Genomic DNA, 27,552 nt, shown 5'->3' with positions numbered 1-27,552 from the left:
ATGTGCGTTCCGTGTGCACGTGTGATGCTGATGTTGCGCGATGTTAATCATGCGGCGCCGGAGTGCATTTGACCTGCATAAAATCGGCATGTCAGAATGAAAATCACGTGAAAATTGGCCAATTCCGGTCACCAGCCGATCAATCAGTTCATCTCTAAAAGATTAGCATTAAAAGTATAATGTTTAGATAGGCTATGCAACAAATTATTATAATGCTATTTCATAACAATACTCATATTAACAAATATTGTAACGTTTTTTAACTTCGCTTTTTTTTTCCCAAATTGATGCGACCCCCACTTTGAAAACCCCGGTTCTAGTGTATACAATTCAATTTAATTATAGCTTATATTGAATATGCCAAATTTTTTCTCTTTCGCAGATTTGTGTTGGAGCAGTACAACGCCCTTTCCTGGCTGACCTGTGACCCTGCGACCCAGGACCGCCGCTCTTGCCTGCCCATCCATTTTGTGGTGCTCAATCAAATGTACAACTTCATCATGACCATGTTGTAACACTTACAGAGCAGAACTGAGAACAGGACCTTATCAGGGAACGAAAAAAGAAGAGTGAAGAAAAGGTGGATCTAAAAACAACCCAATGGATAACTATAGTGCTGGACTTTATATGTACGTGAGTTACAACGGAGATGATCTGGGTAGGCAGTCACTACACCTGAGACCCAGCACTGTGGAGGAGAATCAGGCATCTGGTGTTTATAACACTCACTCGAAGAGAAAGAGAGGATACGACAGAGGACGAACGTAGGCCTTGAATGAGTTTTCCGCAATGTGGAGGCCAAAGAAAGAAGACAAAAGTGCTTACTGGTGGTGTTCTACATCCCTGGTTCCACGCTACTTCGACAGTTGCGCGCGGATCCTCGGTTATCATGGATATCACGGCCAGTTCTATAATCAACATGTATGGAGAAGGAATCTGTATAGTATCTGATGGAAAGGGACTTTGATGCTCTATGAAATGAGAGAATGAATTCTTGGTTTTAAGACCTCTAATTCCTTGTTTCTTTTGGATGGGATTATATCCAAATGAAATGCCTGCATCTGTCTTATTTATTGTAAGTTTTTAAATGTATAATTTGTCTGATTTCTTAACCTCTTTTATATATAAAAGTTCTAGAAGGTTTGTATTGCCTTCCTGCTTTAAAGCAATTGGTCAAAAATATATGTAATCGTCTTAATTACAAAAACAAACCAACAAAAACCCACTAAAAAGATGAATAAAATAAAGTTGCGGTAGGTTGCTTTTAGAGTATTATTTTTTGTAAGGGAGACAGATTATTTGTATTGTCACGATGTACAGAGGAGACCAGATAGGGGGTTTCTGTCCACGCCTTTGCGTGTGGACACAATTACAGCTAAACTTTAGCTGCACGGGACTTGTACAGCAATGAAGTTCACTGTGTTTAAAAATAAAGAGGTACATTGTCGTATATTGTATTTTATACCACACATTTAGACACAAAAACGAAAAACTGCAATATATAAATAATTATATATGAATGCCGCACCGGACTTGGGTGGCACTGCTTCTGTTTTAGGAATAAAAAGTCAACTTCATGTTTTTTCCTGTGCTTGTGTTTTTTGGGGGGAGGGACTGTGATGTCAAATCTGATTGTAGTGACAGAGACTTATGGCTTTGATGAAGATAACAAAGACCTATAATAAGCTTCTAGCCCCCCCTTAAGAAGTTCATTCATTTAACGTCACCTTGCCCTCCCTGATTGGCTCTCTCCATTTCTGAGTGAAAATTTACACTTTTAGACCAAAATCACTTTTCTTTGAGTGTGACAAAGAAATGTGTGGTGTAAATGGACTTTACAACCTGATCTGGGTACTTGTTGAAAATGCAGTGTTTGTGCACAGAGAAAGATCTAGTTCCTGTATCTTACTCTGTTCAGAATAAACTGTATGCTGATATTCAAAGACCCTGGGATTTCTCTTACCTCCCACACCAGTTCTACATGCTTTCCAAATGCAAGTGTGTCATGAACAGCATGTGAAGAGCTATAGGGTCAAGCAACTGAAGTTTAGAGCACACCAACATTTAGTTTACACTCCATGTGATGTTTTCACAGTTTACTCTAATGAAAATCAACTTAGTGTGACTATAGACAGAACTATAGTATGTGAGAAGCATACTAATTGGCTATTTGCAAACTACCACCTCAAATGTGTTTTAAGGTACCTTTTCATGACAAATCCCATATTTCGATTTATGCCTAATGGAAAATATAATTACATTGATGATGATCTAACCATTCTTTTGTAGGTTGCACCCGTTTACTATGGTATTTACAGATTTAAATTAGTTACTATGACAGCTCAAGTAAATATGAACACAAATACTACATTTACTGAGCTAAAACTATTGTTAAATTTTAATAAATATAATAAAAGGTTCAAAATATATATATTATATAATTAAATAATTATTAATATTACTTAAATCTGCAATACAATAGAAAACATTTGAATGGGAAAAATAGTAACCGAAGAAATTGACCTTGCTGCTTACAACTAACCTTACAATATGGTTAAACAAGTCTGCGCTGTCCTCTCATGGTTTCTCAACCCCTTTTGAGTTATTTGCATAGACAGCATTTTTGGGCATCCACAGGCATGTTCGGTTATTTTTTCCCTTAATGTACCACATCTCTTGCACTGTTACCATATTTTAACTATGAACACGCCTATGATTTCCAAACAATGGTGTCTGGGTAGGCGGCTCACTAGGCTTTGAGAGACGCAGTCAGAGTTCAGTTCAGCATGCACACCACAGGGAAGATGAGCGCTAGTGCTAAAATCATTCACCATTTTACCTTTTAGCTTGCTGTCTGGAAACAGTCTGATGGACACATATCGTTTTAATACAGAATAAGTGAATTATATGAAGCATATACCTATTAATCTTGTAATTATAGTGCTTCAATTAGTTAAATCTTGATGAATGGGTCTCTTGTTAAGCGGGATAGCTCTAGCAGCTAGCCTGTTAGCTTACCGGTGAATTCTGCTACGTTGACCGACGACGCTCAACTTCCCGTTGGCGTGAGAATCACGACGAACCGCGGTCACACGGGCCACTCCGGGGCTTGTGTTTCCATTGTAGCCATCGGCTGTGGTAAACTCCAGGTAAGACGGTCCCATTGTCACACGGTTTTTTGTAATGCAAAATATACTTGTGTTGGATTCTGTTAAATTAACGTTTGAGTTGAAGAGTTTGATACATTAAGCATAAGTTTGTACTTGCTGTTTATCTGAGGGCACCGTCCCTCCACAGTGAGCATTTAAAGTGTTTTAAATATAAATTTAAACATTTTTAGACCAACACATGTTAAAACTGAAATATAAATTATTATAAATACACCTAAACGCCAAGTAAACTCACTCTTATAAAATGGTACTGTTATTTATGTACCCTACTATAGTATTTAAAGACGACCACTTACATACTTCAAGGAATGTCATGGTATTACCATGGTACATGTCCAGAATGTTGTAAGTGCAAGAACATGGTAATAACACAGTACTTTTGCCAGTGTGGGTTTGTACTGTAATTATTATTATTTTACACTTGATTAAATAAATCCCATTGTCATTTATTATTATGATCTTGCAGTAATAGCAATACTGATTAACTAATATTGTGGGGTTACTGCAAACTTTTTTTTTGTTTGTTTAAATTTAAACATTTACTTTCTATTTCCTTTTTCTTCACAGCAGAATGTCAGACAGTGCCAGTCTTCAGTTTGTGAGCCCATATGCATTCGAGGCAATGCAGAAGGTAGATGTGGCCAGACTAGCAGCTTTAAGTGACCCAGAGCTGCGGCTCTTGCTGCCCTGTCTGGTGAGGATGGCTCTCTGCGCCCCTGCGGATCAGAGCAATGCCTGGGCACAGGACAAGAAGCTCATCTTGCGACTGCTGTCAGGGGTGGAGGCGGTGAACTCCATCGTCGCGCTGCTATCTGTGGATTTTCATGCTCTGGAGCAGGACGCTAGAAAAGAGCAGCAGCTTAGGTGGGTTCAGATGAAATTTATCCCAGGTGGCCATTCAGTATCATTGGCATAATATATCTGATAAGTCAGTCTCGCTCAGAAGTGAAACTGACAGGGATGTTATGGACAGAATTCTGCTTAGATATCTGATGATATATATGACCAAATGTTCTCCGTACAGGCATAAGGCTGGAGGCTCTAATGGTGAGAGCATCCTGGTTTCTCAGCTGCAGCACGGTTTGACTCTGGAGTTTGAGCACAGTGATCCTCTCAGGAGACTCAGACTGGCTCTCAGTGAGCTGTTGGCAATTATGAACAAGGTTTAGTGTCCTTTTATTTACTCATGAATAATGATCTGTCCTTCACACTCTTATGCAATTCAAAGATGAATTGTGTTTTTTTTTTCAATGTTAAAATTCTTCATCTTAGACATTGTAAGCCATTCAGACCGGACTTGATGTTTGGTGTCAATAGCTGTGCAGAATTAAAGTAAGGCATTTATAATAGTACAAAATATTTATATTTAAAATAAAAGCTGTTCTTTTGGACTTTCTATTCATCAAAAAATACTGAAAAAAACCTGCACAGTTTCCACAAAAAATATTAAGCAGCACAACTGTTTTCAACATTCATAATAAGAAGAAGAGCACCAAATCAGCATATTAAAATGATCTCTGAATGATCATGCGACTGAAAATGATGCTGAAAATTCAGCTTTGTCATCACAGGAATAAATTACATTTTAAAATATGTTAAAACAGAAAACTGTTATTTCAAATGATTTCACAGTGTTACTCTTTTGACTGTATTTTTGTTCAAATAAATGTAACCTTGGTGAACGTAAAAGGCTGGTTAAAACATAAAAAATACAGACACCAAATAATATATGTAATATGATTATTTAGTTCACAACGCTGCAAAACAAAACAAAAAAACATTTATAAACGGCTAAATAAAAAAAGCTGTTTTCCTCAGTATTTCATAAATATGCCAAGCATCTTTCAATCACACATCAAAATAGTGTTACAAAATATTTTCCTCTCTTCAAAAGGTGACTGACTCTAATGGAGAGTTTTTCCTCAAGTCCTCTGAGTTGTTTGAGAGTCCCGTGTACCTAGAGGAAGTGGCCGACGTTCTCTGCATCCTACAAGCAGGTGAAGAATGTAACATTTTTAGTGTGAAGACTAAAAGCTTTTAGTTGTCAAGACAAATTTAACAAGTTTCAGCAATCATCTCTAGATCAGTAAATATTTCCTTCAGCATGTCAGAAATGAAGACCTAGCTAAAATTATACTTCAGCTGTGCCTGCAATCTGATGTTTTGTCCTTTATTTACCGTCTTTAAAGATAAAACTATAAATCTTTCTTAAACAATGAAAATTACTTTTTGATTTTAAATTTATATGCTCCCAACAGAGCTGCCTTCTTTGTTGCCCATCATTGAGGTGGCCGAAGCCCTTCTTCACGTGAGGAATGGGGAGTGGTTCTTGTGCCTGCTGGTGGCAAACGTCCCAGACAGCTTCAATGAAGGTATGTCCATCACCTGCTGAAATATTATGTTTGACTTTAAAACAATTTAGATATGTAATTTAATACATTAGCTTTCCTATCCTTCAAAGACAACATAGAAAATCTATGTTTATTAATAGGGGTGAAATGGTTGTCGGTAAAAAACGAACCGTACCGTTCTCCACCCACAGTTCAGCGAGCACTTGCACCGCTGTTCATCTTTAATCTGACGACGCATCTATAATATGGTTTGTTGAAAATAACAACGTGTAAAGCAAAGATCGAGGTCGGCTAATGTATGTTTCTGTCGATGGATACGCTTCCCAGTACGTTACAAGGTACTGGGAAGCGTTATGAAAAAAAAAAAAAGGTGGACAAAACAGTGACTCTTTGTAATCTGTGTTTAATGGGAGTGCTGTATGCTCTAATATGTGAACGTAAACAGTAGAGAAAGACAACGCATGTGTATTAGTATCGGTGTACTGGATCCGTGCATTAGTCTTAAAGTGACAGCAGCCTAATATTTTAATATAATATTCATTAATCAAACAAAAGACAAGGAAATCACTCACTGCTCTTGACTGATTATCTTTTGTAACTTTTATAATAATTAATCTTTATTTAATTTATATAGCGAAGATTATAATCAATGTTATTTTTTATTTTATCTTTACATGAAAACTACTGTTAGATACCTAAATAACCTGAAAAGCACTGTTTATTTTATTTGTATCTTTGCTCTATTGTATTTATTTGTGCTGTTGCTTGTAGTTTGATTATTTGTTCTTATTTTCTTTATTTTTTATTTGATAGTAGTCCTTTTTTTATCTGAACATAGCACATACCGAACCGTGCCCAAACTGTGACTGTAAAACAGTGATAAAAACCGAACCGTGAATAATTTGAACCGTTCCACCCCTAGTTTATTAGATGTATTTATTCATTTAAACAGTGATGCACCGATCATGATTTTTCATGCCCGATTCCAAATTTTTTTTTACAAGCGAATTGGCCGATTCAGATTTTTTTATATATTAATTTATTTTTTTTATATAATTTTTATTTCTTTGTTTAATCAAATTTATTTGTTGTTTATTTGTACTCTTTAATAGAGCAAACTGGCCTTAAGCAAAAAAAAAATCTGTAGCCATTTGAAATTAGAGGCAACCACTGCATTTTAATCATGATCCAAACAAAGATGTAGCATGAACAGTTGTTTTGAATTAGATTGCATCATTTAAAGCGAAAACACAATGGTCTGACTTCAAATTTCTGAAATTATGGCACATTAGACTCCTGCTCAAAACAAAAACATTGACGGATTGAATGAAAATTCACTCCTTGACTGTAGTTTCTTTTGGTACCACTGTATACATATCAGCACTGCGCTTATAAATACTACTTTATATGGAGGTAATAGGAAAAGAAAATGCCATCAAAACTTTTCTGAAGACAGTTCCCCTCAGAGATACATTCATATAAACCCCTCACCCCAAATTCAATATTTCTATTTTTCTTATTATTAACATCGCGAACTTGTTGTGCCTGGTACAATATTTGCTCTGCTGATGCATCTGTGTTTTCTTCTTTGCCTCCGTCTTTGGCGTGTCCAGTCCAGCCTGTTTTCATGTTCTGTTTACAGACTTTGTCATATTTCCATGCGAATTACATTTTGGGAAATGATTGCAATGCAGTTTGTGTGCAAGTCCAGAATAGAGATTGGCCAAAATAAAACCAAAAGTGTGTTTGGAGCAAAAACGTCCGGTTTCGATTAATAGCTGGTTGACCGGTGCTTCTCTATAATTAAACGTTCCTGGCCTTACTGTGTAAAAATTAATCAGTCATCTTCATTCAGAAATACTCCACATTATGAAAGGTTATTGAATAGAGTGGTGCAGGGATGACGTTAAAACCCCGCCCCCTGGTTCCCTCGAGATTTTCCTGTGTGGTGGGGTTTCAATTTATGAGTAAAATAAAGCCTGTGGTAAACATAAGTTGATGATACTTTGACATTTTGTTCCACAAAATAAATTGCACACACCCATATTGAAAACATGCATAAGCAGTTATGTTCATTTCATTTTTGAAAAAGTGCATTTTGGGGTGTGTGTGTGCAGTTTACGTTGTAAAACAAAACAGAGTCAGAGTATCGTGAAGTTATGTTTACCACAGGCTTTATTTTACACAAGAATTGAAAAACCCCATAGGAAAATCTCGAAGGAACCAACAGTGGTTTAGTCTTCATGGTTCTGACATCATCCCTGCATTACTCTATTGCGAATTGTCTTAAATCATGGAGTTGTATTCAAGTGTTTCTGGTTTTTGGATCAGGTATATGTACGATTTTCTTTTTAACATACCAAAATATAACAATATGTTTTATTTTTCTGCATTGACTATAAAACCACTCGTGACTCAGTTTTACTTTACATTTTATCTGCCTTATGTGGCTATTGCACGATCATCCGAGAGGTGCTAAATTTCCATTTTGATGAGTTTGGCTGCTGATTATGTGCAGTTTGGGCTTGGGTGTGTTTGTGCACCTCTTTATGTGTATGTGGGTTTTCCTCAGAGAAACTCGAAGTGGAAATAATAATATCTCTGAGTCTCTGGTATCCTTTCATCACTCCCAGGTCCTTGTTGAGTCAATAGCTTATTTGTGCGAGGCCTCATTCAGAGCCAGTTTGAAACATTTTATATTATGAATGGCCTATTCTCAAGGCTCATTACCTAGACAGGATCTTTCATTGGGAGAATATTCCGCTCAAGGCTGAATCATTAAGGGAAAGAGCTTGTCTATAGAGATACACTGTAATCAGATGCAGCATGAATTGTGACGGACTCGGCTACGTTTTCTCTCAATCAGATGTTTTTTTCATAAGAGACTATTGAAACTAATATCATTCCGGCACTCAGTCATAAAAGGTTCTCTGTAATTCTAATCATTCTGTGCGGCGAACTGTCATCTGTGGTTAAAATCACAGAATAAAAGGGAAACAGATATTTTAATTCAAGGTGAGAGCATAATACAAAGCCAAATAAAGAAGAGCTTATTTAAAGATATTTGTGGAAAATGTGTTAAAAATAATCTTGCCCGAGCCATAACATAGAAGTTAATACAAATGGTTTTGTCAGGTTTAACTGTTGTGCTCACATGAACATGCAGGATCGAATCTGGTCTACATAACATCCCAATATTGGAGGTCTAGAAGACTTGTGGAAAGCTATATGTTAGCATTCAGATTCTTATACACACACACACACACACACACACACACACATATATTAAATATATTAAAAAAGATCTCTTGATATATTTGGCTGTATATTGACACAAAATGACACGAGGGAAGGATGAGTTAAATGTTTTTGAAAAAAAGCACCAAGGCTGCGATTGTTTGATCAAAAATACAGTATGACTAATATTGTGAAATTATATTAGCAAACTGAATTAAACTGAATTTTCAGCAGCCATTACTCCAATCTTATGTCACATGATCCCTCAGAAATCATTTGAATATGCTGATTTGCTGCTTAAGAAACATTTATTTTTATTATCAATGTTGAAAGCAGTTGTGCTGCTTAATATTTTTGTACTTTGATACTTTTTTCAGGATTCTTTGAATAGAATGTTCAAAAGAACAGCATTTATTTTTAAATAGAAATCTTTTGTAACGTTATACATGTCTTTACTATCATATTTGATCAGTTTAATTTGTCCTTGCAAAAAAAAAAACAATTAAAATCTACTGGCCCAAACCTTTGAACTATAATGTATGTGATGAAAATATAACAATATTAGTATCTTTTATGTGGTTTATAGGCTGTTAAAAATGTATAAAAGCAGCACATTTAATCAAAATTGCTTGTGTTTCTTTCATACCTCTAGTGTGCAGGGGCTTGATAAAGAACGGAGAACGGCAGGATGAGGAAAGCGTGGGTGGCCGACGTAGGACAGAAGCTCTCCGGCAGCTGTGCCAGATGAACCCATCTCAGGCTCTGAACATCAGGGCCATGGTGGTGAGTTTCCAGCACTAGACCACCTGTCATGCTCTGTAATTGGCTGCAGATAAATAATAATAATATTGATGTCAAAACCATGGTCTTTCCACAGGTGGAGGAGTGTCATCTTCCAGGTCTCGGTGTTGCTCTAACACTGGACTATAAGCCAGACACGGCAGATGAGGCGGTCAGTCCTCTGGTGTCTTATGTCAGTGGCCTACTTCTGGGCACCAATGGAAAAGTGCGTACCTGGTTCAGTATGTTCATTCGCAACGGTCAGCAGGTAAGAAACAACAGTTGCCCTAAAGCATTTGATGATTACCTGCTTTTTAAGCACATGAAATCAAGTATGTGTCTCACTGTCTCTCTTCAGAGGAAAAGAGAGAGCAGCTCAGTGCTGTGGCAGATGCGGAGGCAGCTGTTGTTGGAGCTGGTGGCCATCTTACCCCGCTCTCGCAGCACCCATGTTCCTAATGACAGTGAAATGGACTCAGAGAGCAGCTCGGGGTACTCTGGCCTGCGGGAGGAGCATGTGGTCAAGGCTAGTGCGCTGCTGCGGCTCTATTGCGCACTTATGGGGATCGCTGGTCTTAGGTATGCTACAGTTGACACAATCAGGTCTCTACAGTGGTGCAGTAGCTCTTAACCACAGGTAACTTTGGCACTTATGCTGCTAAATTTAATTTTCCACAATAAGATATTCCTGGCTCCGTTCCATGACGAGGTTGCAAGTTATGGAAATGATTAACTCCACCTGTTTGATTGTATCAGTTCAGGTTGACAGCGAATACCTCTTTGAAGTGTCGCAAAGTTTTAAAGATGGTTTCAAATGTGTTTTCTCCCCACAGGCCCACAGATGAAGAGGCGGAGCAACTGTTGCAGTTGATGACCAGCCGTCCACCAGCCACACCTGCAGGAGTGCGCTTTGTCTCCCTGTCCTTCTGCAAACTACTGGCGTTCCCCACCCTCGTCAGGTACATCCTTGCTCTACCCATTAAAATTAATCATAAATTATGATTTAATGATTAAAGGGTCATATCATAAATGAATAACATTTTTCTCCATGAGGTCCACTTGTATTATGCCAAAAATAAGTTTCACACAATTTTAATCTTTGATATCAGAAATCCAAGGATTTTAGTATGAATCATTTTAGCTGCTGATCATTTTGGAAACACTTCTGAAACACTCTTGTATATATATATATATATATATATATATATATATATATATATATATATATATATATATATATATATATATATATATACTTTTATTTGCAAGGATGCAATTAATTGATCAAAAGTGACAGTAAATACTTACATTGTTACAAAAGTTTTCTATTTTAAATAAGTGCTGTCTAAACTTTCCATTCATCAAAGAATCCTGAAAAATAATGCATTACGAGTTCCACAACATTATTAATGATAATAAATGTTTCCTGCTCACCAAATTAGCAAATTAGAATGATTTCTGAAGAATCATGTGACACTGATGCTGAAAATTCAGCTTTGACATCACAGGCAAATATGTTTTTTATTTAAAAAAACATATATTTAATCAGAAAACAATTATTTTAAATTGTATAACATTTCACAATATTACTGTTTTTACTGTATTTTTTTTTATCAAATAAATGTAGCCTTGGTGAGCATAAGAGACGTTTTTCAAAAACCTTAAAAAATCTTGCCAATCCCAAACTTTTGAATGGTAGTCTATGTCAAAAGATTAAGGAAAACCCTTGTGTAACATTAGCAAGTACTTTAAGTGTTTTCAGTAAAACATCAAAGATTTAATGTTCTGCCACTCAGTTATGTTCAGTGTAAGCTGTTTGTTTCTGTTCAGTTAAATTTATATCCAGTAGTTCAATACAGTTTAGTTTAATATACTCAAAATCCGGAGTTAACCCAGGTGCGTCATCACTGCTGTTGTGTCTTCTCTCTGCAGTACTCCAGAACAAGAGCAGCTGATGGTAATGTGGCTCAGCTGGATGATAAAAGAGGAGGAGTATTTCGAGAGGTATGACAGGCCTGAATGGACAAGCCCTTCAAACCCATAATAATCAATAAATGCATTTTTACAACATTCTAAGTATGGCAGTTATTTTATGATAAGCCAGAAGGAAATCTTCTGGCAAAATAATAAATTACAGGAAAAAGAATTTTTATGCAAGTATTTGAACAAGTATTTGGAACTAAGTTTTGATTTATTTTCTCATTCTTTGCGTCCTGCAATTATTAGTTCTCTGAGGTTTGCCTGATGCTTTCAGACCCACTTCTGTTCTAGACATGGGCGGTAGAAGAGCATGTTTCATGTTTTTTTTTTTTTTTTTTGTATAAAGTCCACTTTAAGAGAAAAAGAATAATCTTTGTGCGTACACAAACATTTGTGGTAAAATGTGCTCAAATGTTCTTTTTCTATCTATTAGACAATTTTACTCCTATAAAAGGAGGGGGGGGAGAAGAGCATGAATGATAAAATGAAAACAGATGGGGTTATGCAGAGGTTAGGCAGTGACAGCCTTTTTCAATTTAATAACTAATAAGCAGCTGATGGGTTATAAGTCATCTCTCCTGCAGCTTGCGCTCCTCCTGACCCACTGTGATTGGAGCGCTTATCCATACTATAAATTTAGAGATAAATGTCCATGGGTGCGCGGCAGTGTGTTTTTGTGGTTAGTGTTATCATGGATGTTAAGCCCACTGTAACCCTGGGGGTTGGTATGTGTGTATTCATATCTTCTGTATAATAAGAGTGTTTAAATATCATGGACTCTTTTTAATCCATTTCCCCCTTTTTCCTCCTCCTCCTCTTCTTCTCTTCCCCCTATTTTGCTTTTCCGTCTCCCTCTTCTCCTCCCTTCTCTTATTTTTCCAGTGCCGCCGGTGTCTCTGCCTCTTTTGGAGAGATGCTATTACTGGTTGCCATGTATTTCCATAGCAACCAGCTCAGTGCCATCATCGAGCTGGTTTGCTCCACTCTTGGGATGAAGGTGAGTTTAAGTCATCAGTTGAGCTGCACCAGAGCAGCCTATTAATCGAATAAGAACATCACTTCAGCTCTATTCTGGAGGGATTCATTTTCAAAATGACATTTGAGTTATAATTAAGACTGGACGCCTGTCATTTCATGTATTTTACTAAGTGTCTTTTTAAGCATGTGGATGTGACGGAAGTTCTTGTGATCGCCAAAGCTGCATTTATTTAATTGAAAATACAGTAAAAACAGCAATATTGTGAAAAATTATTATAACTGGTTTCTATTTTAATATATTTTTTAAATGTTACTTATTTCTGTGATGGCAACGCGGAATTTTCAGCATCATTACTCCAGTTTTTAGTCTCTTGATCCTTCAGAGATTCTAATATGCTGATTTGCTGCTCAAGAAACATTTATCATCATCAGTGTTGCAAACAGTTGTGCTGCTTAATATATTTTTGTGGAAACGTAATTATTATTTTTTTGTATTCGTTGATGAAAAGAGTGGTCAAAAGAAAAGCATTTATTTGAAATAGAAATCTTTTGTAACATTATAAATGTCTTTATTGGCGCCTTTAAACAAATTACTGCATCCTTCCTGGATAAAAGTATTTCTTTAAAAAAAAAAAAAAAAACATTTGCTGACCCCAAACTTTTGAACGTATATAAGGGAATTCCATGATGAATGTGCACTAAGTAATGCAATGACAATTTTCCTTTTGATTAAAGCAATGAATAGTTCACATACATTCCTTAATCACAGATGTTTCTATCCCTGTGGGTTTAATTTCACAGAGAACCTCAAAGATAGCCAATGAAACATTAGCTAATATGCGCTGTAATTTTTACCAGTGAAATCACAAAGTACATCTGTGAAACATATTTCAAATAAGTTGGACAAAAGTTAGTTGGACAAAACCATTTAATACTAGAGCCTACAGCAGTAGGTCAGGTTTATCCATCAGTGGCACACTCTAGAGGTATTAGGTTTTTTAAAAATAAAAACAAGTCCAATTTAGAACATAACTACTTAGTGCGGTTTACTTTTGGGCTTAAATGCCAACATTGGTTAAAATCCAGAATTAGTCCTGTAGCTGTAAACATCCATTATACTTAGCTTGTACTGTAAAAGTCTCTGAAGGAAGTGAATTAATTGGTGAATTTATTGATTGTTAGTGTCTGAGAACAGGCACATCCCAGAGAAGGCTAAAGTGTGATATGTAATTGCCTTTAACCGAGTCGTGCATTATTGATGAGTACTGGAGGGTTTGTTTAGCCAGAATGAGTCACTTTCGGCATTAAAAACCTTCATATTTTGTTGAAATTGTTTTTGAAACTTGCAGTTCAAGTTTAATCGGGTTTGGAAAAATATTTTGCTGACTTAAACTCCTTATCCTTCCACAGATCGCCATCAAACCCAGCTCACTGAGCAAAATGAAGACCATTTTCACTCAGGAAATCTTCACAGAACAGGTACTTCTTTCCTTGTAGTGGATTGATGGTCTTTTAATAAGAACCATGTTTTTGCAAAAGATAATGAATTGCGTATGTCTCTGAGTTTGCACAAACGATTTGACTTATTGCAAGAACTGTGCAGTCACCAGAGCAAACATCTTAATTACTAACAACTTGTTATATTATTACATGCACTGTTATAGATATCCTGTCCTAGCAGATAACTTGCTTGCCATCTGTCGAACACAGCGGAAACAAAGCACTTTTTGTCGTTATGGAGAAGGCATCTGCTGAATATCTGAAATGTAAATGTAGAAGCTGATATTAAGTGGATGTTTGTGTTGTGGCAGGTGGTTACAGCACATGCAGTGAGAGTGGCAGTTACTAATAACCTCAGTGCCAACATCACAGGATTCCTCCCCATCCACTGCATATACCAGCTCCTGAGGAGCAGAGCCTTCACCAAACACAAAGTGTCCATAAAGGTAAACCTGATGATCTCCTTTACTGTTCTGACTGTGCTGTTTCCCTTCTGTTGGAATTCTGCCCTGTTGTGTTGTTGTTTTGTGTCACCTGCTACCTTTTTTTGTGCACTTTTGTATTGGATGGATTCCATAGTATTTTCTTGCATTCTCTTTTTTTCAGTTTTTTGTTCTGTCATTGTTAATCTTTTTTGTTAAGTTTGTTCTAATGATTTAAAAGTATTTATATTAATACTTTATATATAATATATGAATATATTAAAATAATCTGTTTGATGTTCTTCAGTCTTTTTGAACTTTTTATTGAAGAACCTGCAGTTCTTGACACTTCAGGAATCATAAAATAAATCAGTTAACGAATTTAATATATCTTATGCACCAGAGAAACAAGACCATCTTTAGAATTTTGTGTTTTTGCGGTAGCTCTGTGTATTTTTTGGCATCGCTGTCAAAGAGTAATTAGCTTGTGAAGTGGATTTACTCATTGTAGAGTTAACGAAAGTTATCATGAGCATTAAAGGGGTTGTGATAACAGATGTCAGTAGACCGGGAAGATTTAAAAAAATGAGCGGTTCATTCATAAATCTGTAAGATATAACCTTCATGCTGTGGAAACGCAAACTGAAGACCGAACACAACGAGTGCAGGGCTAAAAAGGGGCGGGGCTACATAACTATACTATATAAAATAAAATAAAGCTATTGAGAACCACTTTTATATTCTGTAATTTTCCTCTGCGCTATATTATTTGTTCTCTGTTTTCTATTTAGTTATATTATGTTTAGTATTTTGTTTTGTTGTATTCTTTTTTGCTCTCTGTTCCCATCTACTTTACATACAACTTTCTATTTTACTTTTTGTACTTTGAACTGTTCTTTTTTATTATGTTCTATTCTGTTCCATTCAGTTCTGTTATGTTCTATTATTTTGTTTTGTTGCATCCTATGTTCTGTCTTGTTTTTCTTGTCCTGTTTTGTTGTTCTGTTAAAAAAAAGCCCACACTGTGCTAACTACACTACATTACTCTGTTCAGTGCTAGTATTGACTTTAATCCATTGGGTTCTATTATATGTTTGACTGGCTGGCTCCTCTCCTGACTCATGGAAAGGCACTTCATTGATTTAATTAAGGATGTGATTTTTGAATGTGGTAGTGCATCGCCCGGCAGATCAGAATGTTTCCTCACAATTACATCGTCAGCCTTAAAGACTGGAATCTGCCTCCTCTAGAGTCAGTAAGGCATGTTATAGCTATTGATCTGCTCAGCTGGAAAGATGATTTAATCACCCGAGTGCCAGAGCTAGATGATTGGATAATTCACTTATTCTGAATGTTCTTTCTTTCTTTCTTTCTTTCTTTCTTTCTTTCTTTCTTTCTTTCTTTCTTTCTTTCTTTCTTTCTTTCTTTCTGACTTTCTTTCTTTCTTTCTTTCTTTCTTTCTTTCTGACTTTCTTTCTTTATTTCTTTCTTTCTTTCTTTCTTTCTTTCTTTCTTTCTTTCTTTCTTTCTTTCTTTCTTTCTTTCTTTCTTTCTTTCTTTCTTTCTTTCTTTCTTTCTCAGGACTGGATCTTCAGACAGCTGTGTGAGACGACCACTCCACTCCACACTCAGCTGCTTCCATTAATTGATGTTTACATTAACTCCATCCTGACCCCTGCTTCCAAGACCAATCCTGAGGCCACCAACCAGCCAATCACAGAGCAGGAGATACTTAATGTTTTCCAGGCAGGGGTGAGTGGAGCTAAATCATCTTTTTACTCGCATTGACTGCAAAATCATCTAAAACAACAAAAAAATAAAAAATAACTCTGATAAATGACCACCCTGCAGCAACCAATATCAGCCTACTCAAATCAGTGGCATAGATATTATTGAAGGTTATTTTTAGATTAACGGCTTCTGGATATTGCAATATGTACAAACGATTTATAGAAGCATAAATTATATAATATCAAAAAGCATTTTAAAACATTTGAGGTTTAACAGTATTAAAGCCTTGAGTCTGTGGTAAAGTATATGTCAGTGATGCTTCATAGAATAAAGACAATTAGTATTCGGTAATATTGTCTATTAAACTTTACCGACACTATCAGATGAGAACAGAATTTAAACTAAATTGAGCTGGTAAAGACACTAACTTTGCAATATATTGAGACTGTTATTGAACTGATTTGAATCAACATTTAACTGACTTGAGCTGAATGATGACACTATTGTCTTCTGTAGGGCTGCTTATATCTGAAATGAACTTGTTTCATAATTTTCAACATTTTATTTTCCTGTTTATTAATGTGAAGGTGCTTTGAAACAATCTGTGTTGTATAAAGTGCTATAAATAAATGTGACTTGACTTGAGTAGATGACACACTATACATCTACAATTCTGTCCAATACAGAGCCATATATTCCTGTAACTTCTCTTGCTTTTAACCTCTGTTTGACCTCTCTCCATCTCCCCCTCTAATCTCTCTCTCTCTCAGGGAGATGGAGGGAAAGTTCGTTCTCAGTACACCATCACCACCCAGTTGCTCATTCTCTATTACATCCTGTCGTATGAGGAAGCTCTGCTCGCTAATACAAAGACATTGGGTCAGTATATTACACAACTGACATAATATTTAAAAATGTCACCTTTAAATACATTTTTATTATATTAGATTTACTTTCTTTATATATTGAATACATGTTTTTTCTTCTTTTTTTGTTTACGTTATTTATATTGTATTTGTTACATTTTATCGACAACAATGTAAGGACACATAATTTTGAATAATTTTATTTCCCTGTATAAATTTCTTTTATTAAAAATTGGTCATTTCAATTAATCTGTTCAACCCAAATTCCAGCTTCATCCTGAGTTTTGCATGTATGATTCTTTTGTTTTTGGACATCTTTTCTGTTTTGTTGTCTCCTTGCAGCCTCCTACTTTGTTTAATTTTAAACAATTAAATTATTTAATGAACAACAAGACTTAATCATTTTATCTACACTTAATCTGTTGCATTCACACTTATGTAAGTTCCTGCCTTGCCACCCAGAGTGCTATTATAATATTAGGATGAGAGCAATACAGCTTAGCTTCCCGCTCCCTCCTCTGCATGTTAAATTGCTTCGAACTCACACCAATCACCTGCAGTTTGACTTTGCTTTGGAAGCCTCTCATGGGTTATTAGAGCGGTTACTCTTCACTGTTTATGCACACAGCTCTTCCCAGAGTGCTGTGCTTATTTAATCTCTCTCTCTCCCTCTCTTCTCCTCTATCATCCTGGAGTAATGATGCCCTTTGGCTGTGCTAATGAACTGGAATACAATGAAAAATCACCTGTACATGAGCTGCACCACAGAGGCCTATTTTTAACAAACAGCCTGATAATCATGCGTTCTCTCCTCCCAGCACTTATGCAGAGGAAACCAAAATCCTACTCTCCTGCCCTCATGGACCAGATTCCCATCAAACACCTCATCCGCCAGGCCCAAGGACTGCAGCAGGAGCTGGGAGGTAAAGGACACCCATTTAACCTCCAATGCGCTTATATTCAGCCAAGTAGTTTTCAAATATGTTCACCAGGGCTGATAATGCTGCTTGTTTAGATGCATCTATAGACACATGACATTAATTTGATACTTGAAATGTTCCTCTTAGTATATTTTTATTTTTATGTGCATTGATTTCCAGGCTGTATTCATACAAACAGTGAAACATTCCAGTGGTGTTATTCTGAATAAAATGAATATAAAATAAAGTTTTAAAAAATACCATTTTATTTTATTTTATTTTATTTCATTTCCATCGTCAGGCCTGCACTCTGCTCTTCTGCGTCTACTGGCCACAAACTACCCTCACCTATGCATGGTGGAAGACTGGATCAGTGAAGAGGAAGTGACTGGTACTCTGCCCTTACTGAGGAAGATGCTACTGACATCTTCATCCTGCAAATACTCACAGACACAGCTACGAGAGGGTACGAGCAACTCCCACTTAGTTAAAGACGAAATGTGTAAATCACTTTACTCTTGGGACAGATTTCATTAAAGATTTTCTGGCATTTACTGAAGTTTCAAATATGATGCATGATTTAACAATCATTTTGATGGATTAAATAAATATATATATATATATATATATATATATATATGAAGAGTTCAGATGCAAAAGCCTCTAAGTGCCATCTGAAATTTTCTTCTAGAATGATCATTTTTATCAAGCTTGTATATTTAAGTTCAATAATTTCACTTAAATGGCAATGAAGATTACCTATTAAATGTCATTTAAGTGAAATTACTGAACTTAAATATACAAGCTTGATAAAAATGATCATTCTAGAAGAAAATTTCAGATGGCACTTAGAGGCTTTTGCATCTGAACTCTTCATATATATTTATCAAAAATGCCAATTTTTGTTCAGTCAAAACAAGGAACTGGAGTGGCATATGTCATTTTTTGTAAAATTAAAACAATCATGGATAAAAATTATCAGCACTTCTCTGCTGTATGAAGCACTGTCAAACTACTGTAAACCAGACCACTGAACTCTACATTGTCATTGAGACTCATAAGGCCCTTTGGCACTGGAGGAGATCACAAGTGCTTATTATGGCCTATGATATGAATAGTTTGTTGTTGTAGTCTAACCTTTCATGTGCATAACTCAGTTTTGCACCTGTGGATTAATGAGCCTGAAGGTGTTTGTGTATTTATACATCACTGCTCTGACAGGCTTGTTTCTCCACAGGGCTCTTGTATTCACAGACAGTGACAGGCTTGTGTTATTGCTATATTTAATGATATGGAAATAAAACAAACAATATATTGACTTTCAAAGGCTCTAAATGTTTTACTTTTGTCTTTGAATTAATTAGAATCAAATTAATATATTAAATAATTATTTTTGATTGATTGATCATGTAAATCAATTACATTTGAAAATGAATGGCATATGTTTTTTTTATTTATTAGCTTTCCAGAATGTCCTCTCTGGCGGGCCCAGGCTGCTGCGTATCCTGGAGCACCTGACGCTGCTCTCTGCGGGAGATCTGATCCCATACGCAGAGGCTCTGACTGCCAGCATGGGGCTGCTCTTAGAGGACGGCGTATCTCGCAGAATCCTACAGACTGTTAACAAACTCTGGATGGTACTTAATACAGTCATGCCACGCAAGTGAGACTTCCTCTCTGTTTTATATGCTGTAGTAAAATGGAAGGATATCTTCAGCACTTGTACTTAAGTCTCTATCTTCCTTTACTTTGTCAGGCTGTGGGTGATGACAGTAAATGCTCTGCAGCCCTCAGTAAAGCTCCTGCGGCAGCAGAGATACACTCAGAATGATCTGATGGTGGATCCTCTCATTGTCCTCCGCAACGACACCAGAGTCTTCAGGTATTTTCTGCTTAGAAATTTTCTAATTTATGCCAATTGTTATGCTGCTAATATAATTTGTAATGGAAAAAAGAAAATATAAAATCTATTTTTTTTTCTTTTTTTATTCGAATAAGTTTGAGGTAGGTAAGATTTTTGAAAGAATTTAATTGTTTACCAAGGCTGCATTTATTTGATCAAAAATACAGTAAAAACAGTAATATGAAATATTATTGCAATTTAAAATATTGTTTTGAAAAAAAAAAGCTGTTTTCTATTTTAATATATTTTAAATATAGAATTTATTCCTGTGATTGCATCATTACTCCAGTTTTTAATGTCACATGATCCTTCAAAAATCATACTTATATGCTGCTTAATAAACATGTATTATTATTATCAATGTTGAAAACAGTTGTGCTGCTTATTTTTTCCCCCAACCTTTTTGTGAATATTATATTATATTATATTATATTATATTATATTATATTATATTATATTATATTATATTATATTATATTATATTATATTATATTATATTATGTGTGTTTGTTCTTCTGAAGGTGTCCTCCGCTAATGGACATCACTCTTCACATGCTGAACGGCTACCTGCTGGCATCTAAGGCCTACCTGAACGCCCACCTGAAGGAGACGGCTGAATTTGAGCGACAGGCTCAGACCGTATCAAACCTTGGGCTCGGTGGCCAACCTGACACACCTGAGGTCACCAGAGAGGAGCTAAAGAATGCTCTGCTGGCTGCTCAGGTAGACACATGCACACACACATCTCTAATACTCGGAGTCATGAGTTTTGTACATTAGGCATATGTGTGTTGTTTTTGTCCACCTTCAGGACAGTGCAGCAGTACAGATCTTGCTGGAGGTGTGTTTGCCATCCCCTCAGGAGGAGCTGCAGCTGGGAGGAGGTGGAGGAGCAGACAGTCTGTTGAGGAGCGTTCAGTCTGCTCCAGGTATTCCCATGCGGAAGCAGGTGGGAGACACAGTTTTTGGGCGGGGGTCCCAGCGGGAATGCGAGGCAGAGGGCGGACTGCTCAGTGACCTGAGGGAGGTGCAGTGCCTCATCTGCTGCTTGCTGCACCAAATGTTCATCGCAGACCCCAACATTGCCAAACTAGTACACTTCCAGGTAACTAAATCTCTTTGTTACAGAACAGTGATCACCGTTATAATGATATACATGCGTTGTAATTATCAAACCTCATGAAAGTCTTAAAACACCATGCACACACAGTTTTTCCCTTTTCAAATTACTTTTGTATTTGGCATTTTTTCTTCTACACATTTTAGAGTGAAACAGGATATTCAGCGAGAAGAAAATGTAGGGCGGGATTTAATTTTCTCCATTGGGATTTATCCATTGTTTAGACTGATTCGAGAAAAGTGGTCTCTGTATGACAGGTGGTTGAAAGGGAGCTGTTAAAATAGGTGGAGCAAGTAACACTACCGTTCAAAAGTTTGAGATTAGTAAAAAAAAAAAAAATCTATGAATCCTTTAAAAAGTATCAGTTTCCTCAGAAATATTAAGCAGCAAAACTGTTCTCAACATTTATTCAATAAATGTTTCTTGAGCACCAAATAAACATTAGACTGATTTCTGAAGGATCATGTGACTGGAGTAACTGCTCCTGAAAATTCAGCTTTGCCATCACAGGAATAAATGTCATTTTAAAAGATATTAACTTAGAAAATAGTTCTTTTAAATTGTAACAATATTTCACAATATTACTGTTTTTACTGTATTTTTGATCAAATAAATGCAGCCCTGCTGAGCATTAAATAATAAAAAATTCTTAAAAAAATCTTAATGATTTTTTCCAAAATATGTACCAGTGAATCATTTAGCAAATTTAGCAGGAACATGTAATAAGGTCATTTTCCTGTTGGTGTGAATATAATTTTGGAAATTTTGAAATGAAACAGCCATTAGATTTATGTAAATCAGTTTCAGAATCTCTAATTGTCTCTCTAAGCTCTATTGGAGTTCTTAAGGTTTTCTAAATGTTCTTTAAATGTTTCTTCAGGGTTATCCACAGCCCTTGCTTCCTCTGACGGTGGCAGGAATTCCTTCCATGCACATCTGTCTAGACTTTATCCCAGAACTCCTCGCTCAGCCACAGCTGGAGAAACAGGTAAGCAACTATCAATGTGTCCATCCATATTATTAGCCAGGACTAAATGGACCATGTGCTAAGGTCTGGGAGTGACAGCATCATTTGAATTTAGGTGTGAATGCCATAAATTATCATCCTGTGTGTGTGTACACTGAATATAATTCCTCACAAACCTGTCATGGTCTAAAACGATAACCAAAGCGATGCTTTTGACTAAATGAGATACAGATGTACGTGGTTTACTATATTTAGTATACAAGTATACTCAATAGGATGTGAGACTCTTTATAGTATATACTACAACTTAAATTAGAGCTGTACAGCTACAAGTTGAAGCATTAAGAGTGTGTATTACATCATTCAAATTGCTGACACATGGTGAGCCCTCAGGGTTGACCTCTGGGCTTGATGCTAATGGCAGTTTTGTTTTTTCTGCCACAGATCTTCGCTATACAGCTGTTGTCCCATCTGTGCACCCAGTACGCCCTGCCCAAATCCCTCAGTGTGGCACGTCTTGCCATTAGTGTGATGGGTACCCTCCTCACTGGTAAAATAACTCTTATCTGTTTCTTTATCTCTCTTCCATCCTCTCTTTATCTTGGTCTCCGTTCTTATTCATTTATTAGGGCTGGCATTTTATTAACGAGTGTCTAAAAATAACATTGATAATTGGAGAGATCAGACTATTACCCTGACTTTTTTTGTAACAAAAACCAGCCAGTGCAAACTTGTCCGATTATCTTTGTACACACTGCCCTCTGCTGGCCATTTGTTACTGTCTATAACAAACCTTCATCTGCAGTGTTTATAAATTATGCATCAGCCATCCATTTATTATGTTTTATTGAATAAGAACCAGAGGTGTCTTGAGCACTCGTAAATCCTGCAGTTCCTTACATTTTGTATTAGATCATTTAAGTTTAATGTTATCTCGTGCATCTGTTCTCAAAAGCAACCAAAAACTGGTCCAATATATTCATTTATGTTACTCATTTTTGGTATCTGTTACAGTACTGACCCGTGCCAAGCGATTTGCATTTTTCATGCCAACGCTGCCATGCCTAGTTTCGTTCTGCAAGGCTTTCCCTCCACTCTTCGATGATGTCATGTCCCTGCTGGTTCAGGTGGGACAGGTGTCCGCTGCTGATGTCACCACCAAGGCCAGAGACATTGACCCTCTCATTGCCAGTGAGTGTGTTTTTGTCTTATTTGACTTAGTTGTTTTTAAATTTTGTAACGTTCAATGACTGTTGTATGTCGCATGGATAAGGCAAGATTAAGTTTGTATTCGATTTTAGATTATATTATTTTACTCATTTGATGCTTTGAAGAGATTTTTAACTAAGTTAGATCTAATAGAGTGCAACAGTGCAGGCCCACTTTTTTAGATGCCTTGGTTCCCGGAAGTGTTTTTCACATGGGGGCTTAGAAAAAGAGTTACAAGCCAAGAACCAAACCAACCAGCGACAAGGTGAATCTTAACACCACCATGATTTAAAGTGCAATAGATAGATTTTCTTGTTGCAATTCTCTGATTGGTGGCAATTTCTTTGCTAAATTATTGATAATGTCGCTTTCGCCAAGAAATCCACTGATATTGAAATAAGTTAAAATAATGTGATCTGATGGCTTTAACATAAAAATATACCATCAGTTAGCTCACAGTAGGTTTGTCGTTAAAAGTTTGTCATTGTTAAAAATGTATCCCTTTTTTTTCTTCCAAGACCCAACTGTTGCACTCTATTCAGTTTAAGAGTTTTTAGCAATAATAAATCTTAAAAAGTTTTTTTTTTTCATAATTTATTTTTCTTTCCATGGAAATGGCTACCAAAGCTGGCAAACTTGTTAAAGGTTTTGAATAGTTTTATATTTGCAAATGGCTGCACAATTAAATTGTTTAATGATTATTAAACAACCACAAAAAGCCAAGATTCACATAATTCAGCATAATTCAAACATTTCTGACGATTACCAGTTATTATACAAATCTAACAATATTGTGGTTTAGAAAAGATTTCACCAGATTTTAAATAAATAATGATGTATTTATGCATTACATGAAATTTAAAGGTCAGTTTTCATATTAACATTTAATTCATAATATATTAATTATAGTAGTATTCAAGTTTATTAATTATAGTAATATTGCATTAATATATTAATTATATATAAACTTACACTACTTCACTATTACATTACCATCAAATTCAACCATTTTTCTTTTTAAAAGTGGCTTGTGACCCCATAACAGCTAAGGTGGACCCAAAATCTACTTGCATATTCAGATACCATATAGGTGCCACCAAAGAACGGTGTTCATTTCATTCAGTACACTTTGAAAGAGGTTTGAGTTTGATTCTCAAATGTGACGACTCTTAAAGAGTAACTGTTTCTACAGTCTTTGGAAGCACATTGCTTTCAATTTTATTGTTTCTGCACAGTCTGTTGAGCATGTGTGTTTTTGTTTCAAAGTGTGTTATGCCTTTTTGTTCTTTTTTCTTTTTTTCTAAGCATTGGCAATATGAGGTTATCATTTCTCAGTATATTTCTCAGTGATTATCAAGATAAGCACGCTATGATTTGGCCAAATCATGTAGCCCTAGATTAAGATCTAATACACTGTGCTCTTGTGTTTAGGGCTTCAATATCTGAGAGAGAAACCACAGGAAATACCTCTATCAGAATCCAAACTCTCTCTACCAAAGAGATCTGCAGAGGAGCTGGGCGGAGCCGATCCTGATGTACAGCTGTGCTATCAGATCGAGGCCACCTTCATGGACATCATCAGCTCCAGCACACAGACACTGTGACAACACACACAGGCAAATAGAAATGTTGATGGACTGTGCATAGATTGGAATGAGTATTTTGTCCCATGTAAAAATTAAGTATCATGTTACAGGAATCTTGGTCGTACAAATCTACTTATGAACCTACGAAGCATTATAATGATAGATGTCTTGCAGCTGTTGGACTAGTGCTGAGAATATTTCAGTTTAAAGTCAATCCACTCAAAATCCTCCATTTTGGCATCCCAATACCACAAGTGATGAAAACATCTGGAATGAAGGTAATGGAAGATAGTCTAATTTGACATAGTTTTAAGTAAACTGTTCTTATATTATATATATGAAAAGTCAAATCACTGAGTACCATTTTTAAAACCGAAGGACAAGATGTACTGAAAGGTTAAAATATAGATTGCAATTCCATATTCTGTTGCCAGCGAAATCCACAGTCTATATTTGACTCAAAATAACATTGACTTTCCAGGAAGCATCTTCTGAGTCTTACGTGAATTGGATGCTCTTTCTCTGGCCTCTCCTTAAGGATTGGTTTAATTCAGGTCACAAAGCAGCTTGCTGTAGAAGTAGTAATAGTGTGTTAGGTTGTTAGTAAATTGTGTATTTGAGTGTCTGACGAGATGTGTGTGTGTTCAGGGCACTTAGCAGTGATATTATTGGTCTGTTTTCTAGACCAGCATTTAACTGTATTTTCTTGGCACACATTCAACTTTTCTTGAAGTGTGACGTCTGAATTTTTTTTTTGTTACCTTGGTTGTTTACATGTCTATCCTTTGAACATTTGTATTAAAACATCTTTTTGGAAAGACTTTGTTTCCTTATGGCTTACTAATAGCTTACTTGTAGTTGCTTATTATCTCACTTCACCTTTATTTAGCACATATTGATAAGAACATATCTGGATGGCATTATAAACAGTTTGGGTTTCCAAAACAAAACTCCAAGTCACAACAGTTTTTCTGGATATTAAATGCATTTACATAAACTTCAATATTTCAGATATGCCGCCTAAAATTCTTTTATCCTTTATCTGTGGTGATAAAATGTTAAAAAATAACATTTCCTTTAGACCCACATGGGGGTGCTCTTGTTTCACCTAAAAATACTATTCCACAACCTGGAGTACACATGGAAACGCTTATGCATGTTCAGCTATGGCATGATCAATGATTGGAGCATAACAAATAACTTGGCCAATCACATGCTCCTTTTGCTCCAGTACAATGGTTTTCTGTGTTATGAGAGCTTTAGAAGATTTAATTTGCAATCAAAGTTGGCCCATGTACTTCACATTAGAGGAGAAAAATCCAATACAAGAATGTACTTTTTTTCTGAGCCAGATTACACCATGAGGCTTGACCCAACCTTGTGTTATTAAAAAAAAAAAAAAAAATCATTTTTTTGCATCACTTATATAGTCATTCTCGCCCATGTAATGTCCCTTATAGAAGCTGTTGAGTTTTTCCTCTTGTCTGATGTGCAGTATGTGGAACTACATAAGGATTCATAAAAATAACTACGGCATCCGTCACTCCTAAGTGCACATCTGCCCATAGGGTGATCTTAGATGTTCTTGCGTGGAAGAAAAGCCGCAAAATATGCATTCAGAGTGTTTTTGTGGTGTAAATGGTTCTCACCGCAGGTCTTTTGCCTCTTCAGAGCTCTAACTCTGAGCTGCTGTGAATGGCCTCAGGCTAACAAAGGCAGAATCACAGCTCAGTTTTGTTTCTCCTTTAAGGCGCTGTCAAGTTTAAACATCTTTTTCACACAAAAAGCTTCTGTGCTGTTTTCTCTCTTTCACCTTTCCTTGCACCTCTGTTCTTGTGTGGCAGAGAGAAATGGAAATGTTTACCGCCTCCCCTAGCAGACCCAGCTTCCTCTTTTCCAGGGCCATTTCTCGTTACTTGCTCATTTGACCTTCAATTGAGTTATTTTCCTCACTTCTGGATGCCTTGAGTAGGAAGTTTGCCGTATTGAATATATGCACGCATCAGTAAATCGGATTGACTTTGTTCTGCGAGACAAAGGTCTGCTGAAATCTAAAAGCACGGATAATGTAATTCACGCTTTGATTTGGTAATTGACATCTGTTTAGTGTTGTGCTCCTCGCTGCACATCATCCATTTGTGAAATCCACTGTGGCGGATGCCAGCTTTCCTTCTTGTAATGGCTGGCGGGCATGTGTGCGAGATTAAATCCGATAAAGATCTTTACAGTAAACATCAAAATTGTAGGTTGTGGCCGGTCAGTCTATCTCTCCTTGCATCTTGTTACAGACGCTCAAAGATGGAGGCCATTTTTCAAAGGAGTTCAAACGGAAATGTCAAGTAACTTTGTGAAGCCTGCCAGTTGGAAAGGCGAACGAAACCGAGTGAATTTGTCTCTTGCCCAGATAGTTATATCGAGTCTCTGATCTCAGGCAAGCCTCTGGTGAAATTCAAAACATCTCGCTTCGGAACGCGAGGCGCTGCGGTGAGCTTGTGTGTTTTATTTCCCACTGAATCAAAGCAAGCTGTGCTGCAAATCGTGTTGTCAGCATAGGCCGACCGAACTGGCAAAAGCTATTTACAGACGCTTGCAATCAAATCACCATATTTCAGCTCCGGCCCCACGGGCTCCATCTAAATGCAATATGCCTCTACGTTCATGGCACCCTGGAGCCTTACATCATGTCTTTTAGTATTGTTTATGAGATTAGAGACTGCGCCATGTAAAATACTCTTTTCTTTGTAGGCTGAAAGGTAGCAGATGCCAGCGTGTGGTCTGCGGCGCGCTCAATCTAATTACCCCTGCTATTACAGGCCGAGCTGTTCGGCCTTG

The 27,552-nt window shown here is 36.5% G+C and overlaps 2 protein-coding genes across 4 annotated transcripts in view; both read left to right on the top strand.

Annotated features, from left to right (window-relative positions):
• med13a (mediator complex subunit 13a) overlaps positions 1 to 1,582 on the top strand; it is an 88,070-nt gene extending 86,488 nt beyond the window's left edge. For both annotated transcript variants that reach the window (XM_081354830.1, XM_081354831.1), the window contains one exon: positions 383 to 1,582. In XM_081354830.1, the coding sequence (XP_081210956.1) occupies positions 383 to 515 (133 nt within the window). In that variant the 3' untranslated portion in view covers positions 516 to 1,582. The remainder of the gene's footprint in view (positions 1 to 382) is intronic.
• Positions 1,583 to 2,751: 1,169 nt separating this feature from the next.
• ints2 (integrator complex subunit 2) lies at positions 2,752 to 26,108 on the top strand. Of its 2 annotated transcripts, none has more exons than XM_081354396.1 (25): positions 2,752 to 3,149; positions 3,738 to 4,034; positions 4,195 to 4,333; positions 5,065 to 5,167; positions 5,429 to 5,542; positions 9,411 to 9,541; positions 9,636 to 9,806; positions 9,897 to 10,117; positions 10,372 to 10,497; positions 11,471 to 11,542; positions 12,401 to 12,515; positions 13,907 to 13,975; positions 14,308 to 14,442; positions 16,000 to 16,170; positions 16,920 to 17,028; positions 17,834 to 17,938; positions 18,237 to 18,401; positions 19,397 to 19,598; positions 19,692 to 19,817; positions 20,360 to 20,561; positions 20,650 to 20,943; positions 21,839 to 21,946; positions 22,370 to 22,475; positions 22,940 to 23,116; positions 24,566 to 26,108. In XM_081354396.1, the coding sequence occupies exons 2-25, from the start codon at positions 3,742 to 3,744 to the stop codon at positions 24,736 to 24,738; spliced, it is 3,627 nt and encodes a 1,208-aa protein (XP_081210522.1). In that variant the 5' UTR covers positions 2,752 to 3,149; positions 3,738 to 3,741; the 3' UTR covers positions 24,739 to 26,108. The 2 variants fall into 2 exon arrangements, with proteins under 2 accessions (XP_081210522.1, XP_081210523.1); XM_081354397.1 differs by having other exon boundaries at positions 2,759 to 3,149; positions 3,741 to 4,034.
• Positions 26,109 to 27,552: the final 1,444 nt, after the last annotated feature.

Source organism: Scardinius erythrophthalmus, assembly GCF_964197995.2.
Source record: "Scardinius erythrophthalmus genome assembly, chromosome: 23".
Taxonomy (NCBI): domain Eukaryota; kingdom Metazoa; phylum Chordata; class Actinopteri; order Cypriniformes; family Leuciscidae; genus Scardinius; species Scardinius erythrophthalmus.
Note: the sequence above shows the minus strand (reverse complement) of the source record. Positions and strands in the feature narration are given on the sequence as shown.